Source organism: Triticum dicoccoides, chromosome 3B (genome assembly GCF_002162155.2).
Source record: "Triticum dicoccoides isolate Atlit2015 ecotype Zavitan chromosome 3B, WEW_v2.0, whole genome shotgun sequence".
Classification (NCBI taxonomy): Eukaryota; Viridiplantae; Streptophyta; class Magnoliopsida; order Poales; family Poaceae; genus Triticum; species Triticum dicoccoides.
The window spans coordinates 668,044,052-668,048,346 of NC_041385.1; the positions used below are offsets into that span (position 1 = coordinate 668,044,052).

At 40.2% G+C, this 4,295-nt stretch overlaps 2 protein-coding genes across 4 annotated transcripts in view; one reads left to right on the forward strand and one right to left on the reverse strand.

The window, feature by feature from the left end:
* Nucleotides 1–3,814, forward strand: part of LOC119277726 — a 4,920-nt gene extending 1,106 nt beyond the window's left edge. Inside the window, exons 3-13 of one of the 3 annotated variants that reach the window (XR_005137299.1) lie at nucleotides 65–130; nucleotides 204–279; nucleotides 960–1,037; nucleotides 1,397–1,494; nucleotides 1,658–1,731; nucleotides 2,019–2,109; nucleotides 2,185–2,342; nucleotides 2,449–2,491; nucleotides 2,617–2,722; nucleotides 3,139–3,216; nucleotides 3,340–3,399. Coding sequence is in view for 2 of the 3 variants with exons in the window: in XM_037559039.1 (XP_037414936.1) it covers nucleotides 65–130; nucleotides 204–279; nucleotides 960–1,037; nucleotides 1,397–1,494; nucleotides 1,658–1,731; nucleotides 2,019–2,109; nucleotides 2,185–2,342; nucleotides 2,449–2,491; nucleotides 2,657–2,722; nucleotides 3,139–3,216; nucleotides 3,340–3,435 (924 nt within the window). In the remaining variant the exon portion in view is untranslated. Of the gene's footprint in view, nucleotides 1–64; nucleotides 131–203; nucleotides 280–959; nucleotides 1,038–1,396; nucleotides 1,495–1,657; nucleotides 1,732–2,018; nucleotides 2,110–2,184; nucleotides 2,343–2,448; nucleotides 2,530–2,616; nucleotides 2,723–3,138; nucleotides 3,217–3,339 lie in introns of those variants that run through there. The other 2 variants (XM_037559039.1, XM_037559040.1) reach the window with 2 other exon arrangements.
* A 130-nt stretch (nucleotides 3,815–3,944) lies between these two features.
* Nucleotides 3,945–4,295, reverse strand: part of LOC119277727 (bZIP transcription factor 12-like) — a 3,201-nt gene continuing 2,850 nt past the window's right edge. The window contains exon 4 of the mRNA XM_037559041.1: nucleotides 3,945–4,230. Within this exon, the coding sequence (XP_037414938.1) occupies nucleotides 4,150–4,230 (81 nt within the window). The 3' untranslated portion in view covers nucleotides 3,945–4,149. The remainder of the gene's footprint in view (nucleotides 4,231–4,295) is intronic.

Genomic DNA, 4,295 nt, shown 5'->3' on the forward strand with positions numbered 1-4,295 from the left:
TGTCTGTGATGTATGGGGTTATTATTAAGTTAATTTCCCTTTCTATTTATCTTGGAGCTTAAAGATATCCATGGGAGAGGAGATACTGTCAAGAGGAAAAGAGAGCCTGTTGATTCCTATCAATGCACAGGTAACACTCTCGCTTTTCTAGAGCTTATCAATGTTGGGTGCTTATTTACTGTGAAGTCCATTCTTATTGAAAGGTCATAAGCTCGTCGGTTGTGGACCGCTGCCCGCATCGTTCGGAGATTCAGAGTGTAGTTCTGGCTGAGGGTGAAGGTGCGATCTTCAACATTTCATAATAATGTGGTGCCATATAGTATTTCCCGGAAAAACATGTTGTAGTTGGGCTCTTGGCTCATAGGGGCTGAAATAGCCATCAAATTTATAAACAGTATATTACAATCCGATGTTCCTTCGAGTTGGCGTATCCAGCTTTACCTGGTGTAACCATATCACACAGGGAGCATGCATGACCATACGTATTATACCTGAAGGATACTATCTTAGACATTGTCTCTGCCTCAACATTTTGCTTGGCCACCAGGAGTCGTAATTTCCACCAACCATCGCCTGCAGGCGCGCTTCGATTTTTCAGCAATGCGCTTTAAGACTTGACTATTTAGTACTCCCTCCGTCCCAAAATAAGTGTCTCAACTTTGTACTAGCTCTAAAACAAATTTGTACTAAGCTCAAGACACTTATTTTGGGACGGAGGGAGTAGTTTTTACCTTACGTTTGTAAGTTGTGCTCACAGTTACAGGGTATTTAAGAGGTTATGGAATTATAAGCACATGCAGAGTGCTAGGTTACTAAGCGCTGGTACTAACCATATATGTTTCTGTTGTATCCCCCCGTGCCATTCCATGTATGGCTATAGTTAGTTCTTGTGTCTTCCTAAAATATAACCATGTGTATCATAGAACATATTTCATATTCAATGTTTTGTGACTTTCCAGGTGATAGCTGCTTGATTTTGGGAACCGTCGACTCTTACGGTCACCTCATTGTATCCCGTTTGGACACTGTGGCTGAGGGTAACTTTACTACTTTGTATTTTGAGTGGATAGCACGGTTTAAATCCATAAGCATATGTGAAAATTTTCATTTCTATTTATATATGTCATTCTTAGTGCAATAAACTTCTTGAAACTGCTTCAGATTTGCATAATACAATCCATTTTATGCCATGTTGTAGCTTCCTTATTCCATCTGATCCTGCTGGATAATACCATAAACCATAAAACTGGGACACTCAAGCTTCCTGAAGAGAAGCTTAATGAGACATTTTTTAACAATAGGTTTTCAGGCAAATCAAGTGGTTCCCTTTTTAAGATGATCTTATTCTTGGATTATCAACATACCATATGAATATGTCATTGTTAAACTTGCTCAGACATCGACAGGGCATCCTATTCAGTACCACCTCATGATAGTGGTGTCGGAGAAGGAGGTTGGGCTGGGTTGTGTTTTAGTCCAACACACCAATCCACGGTACATTTATTGACTTTGAATTACCTACAAAATTCACCCATCATCCTTGTTCAAACTTAATTTGGTGCATTTCCCACTGACTTTTATATTTAGCATAGCATAAAAATCAATGCCATCGCACTTTGCATGCGGCAAAATCCAAACAATTTGATATTCTTTTCAGGTAGCTGTTGCTCGTGAATTGTGTAAGAGCATTGATATCTATGATCAAGATATTCATATTCGGAGTTTACGTACGTAAGTTTTCCTCTTACTAGAATATTTAATTTTTGTTGTCAAAGTCATCTGTTTTGCTCTAGAAGTTAGATTGCCTCTACATGTGCTGGTACAGTAACATGTTTCTTTCCACACGATGTCTTCCCATTCGTGCATTCTTCTCATACGACCTTTACATAATTAGTTGAAGGAGGCCTTGAGGGTGAAACACACAAACCCGCTTTAGATCCAAGTTAGTATCGTTCCTAACTTCCTATGTCCCATAGAATATCTGAGCTGAACTTTATTTTGTAAAACAAAAACTGCAGTTTATGGTACCCATCTTCAGTAAGGTTTCCTCAATACTTTCCTCAAGGGAGTGAAAGTAGCTCGATATTGGCAATTACTGAAGGTCCTCAGGTTAGACTCCAGGCAGCAGCCCCCCTGTTAAATTTACATTCCTCTACCCTCTTTTCTCATGGTGGTTAATTGCAGCTGAGCATCTGGGACTTCAGAATGCATAACAATGGTGGATGTGTACAACGTGTGTCTGGTCCTATTGGAGGCATACTATACTCTCTCTGTACCTCTCCTTCAGGACTGATTGCTGTTGGTGGAACTGATCGTGCTGTCACAATCTATGATCCTCGCAGGTTAGGTTGCTTGTTTTCTTCTTTTTAGTTCAAGGATCTGACAAGCAGTTGCATGTTTACTGCAGTACCAGAGTGATTGAAAGTTCAGTTTATGCTTTGTGTATAGGTGGTCGGCCTTATCAAGATGGGTGGGCTGCTCGAAGTATGAGGTTGGTCTACCTTCTTCTGATGTTACTTTCTGTAGCTGGTACAGTGAATTTAAAATCAAACTACCTGAAAATTTATTATTAAATGTATCATAAAGTGAGAAATGACGATTCGATGTTTCATGAAGCAATGGAGTTCTCAGCTAGTGTATTTGCCTTCATACCCAGATTACTGGTCTTTCGTTTTCGTCAGTGGACCAATCCTTCATGTACGTCCAAGGTGTTGATTATGAGGTGTGCATCCGACTCATTTCCTTGGACCTTGCTTTGTGTATCTCATACTTCTTTCACTACTAGTGCTGCTTAGTACTTGTTGCCTGTCTGTTACATATGTTGTGATTTTCCTTTTATGGTTGGTAAAGTAGTTCCTAATTATAACAATAGAAACTCAGCTTATTTGATGGCGTTTTTGCCACTTCCTAGAATTTCAGTATCTCAGGCAACTGTAGCAAATTCTTCTTCTGGACATGACATTTATTGATTTGTATTTTCTGAAAAAAGATGGAAATGGCAGCAATGAACTTCTCTTCTTGGATAGTTGTAATCTAGTGAAGAACTTCATCATAGTTCAGCTTAAGCAATGAGCTCCTATGATACTTTTGCACGTCCGCTGAAATTGTAGCTACTCTTAACATGTAATTTCACTGCAGATTACTTGTGGACGCTGGAGAGAAAGTAAGCGCGCATTCTCATTTCGAGGTGATTCCAACTGGCTGGGCTTTTCAAAGGTACCCCCCAGCCCCCCACCCGTGGGAGGAAAAATAGTCTCAGAAAAAACATTATATATGCATACAAGTGTAACAAATGCACTGTTGAAGTCCCTAATGCGGCAATGTGCTTCTGATCTGCAGTGTGCAAACACAGATGTGGTTGCTGGGTGGTGCGAGTCTGGAAGTATCTTCGTTGCCGATGTTAGGCAGGATCTTCTCTCGGTAATTGGGGTTTAAGGCAGCGGCTGCGAGAGTGCGCGAGCATCCTTTGATCACACATCCAAGAACCATTGTGTATTCTCCCCCATTCTTATAGACCAACCATGTTGAGCCCTATGTATACGTGGGTACTCTAATTTCCAGGCACAACCTGTATCATGTAGCGGTTATCCTTGGGGGCGGAAGTTTCTTGTTGGTTCTTTTTTTCGAAATGGCAGTTATCCTGCATTCATTAAAAAGAAAAGAGTTGCTCGGTTAATTCGGGAAAACCGGGCGAAAACCAAAAGAGTTTCTTGTTGGTTCTTGTATCATCAGAGTTATGCTGATAAGCTTTGCTGTACTACAATACAAATGCTAAATTTGAGCGTGCCTATGGTCGCTTGCTTATTTTGTTTCATGCCTTGCGCCTTATTCTGTTCGCTACATGTCTCTAGCATTATGTTTGCACACCATTCTGATGTTCTGTATGTATTGTGCTCTACATCGCCATGCATACTGGCAGCAATGCAAATAAAAAGAAAGGCAAATCAGACAGAATATAAGCTGCTGATGAGATTCCATTTTGCTCAAACGCAGCCTTCCGCTCTACACATTATGATTCCATTTAAGCTGTTTATGCTATATCTACTAAGTTACAACAACTGAGTTAACTCCAATAAACAGAGGAATGACAGACAAACAAATCAAAATCTACATAGCTGTAAGGGGATGGCTACTGAGCTTGGCTCATGTCTACCACTCCATTGAGTTTGTTCTTCTAAGATCTTGTGACGGCGTTTTTGCAATAATGACTGGAGTCAATTTTTCCTTGAGCTGCACGAAGTAAATAAATTTCTTCAGACAAGCATCTAAAATGAACTAAAAACGCAAATTCAGGG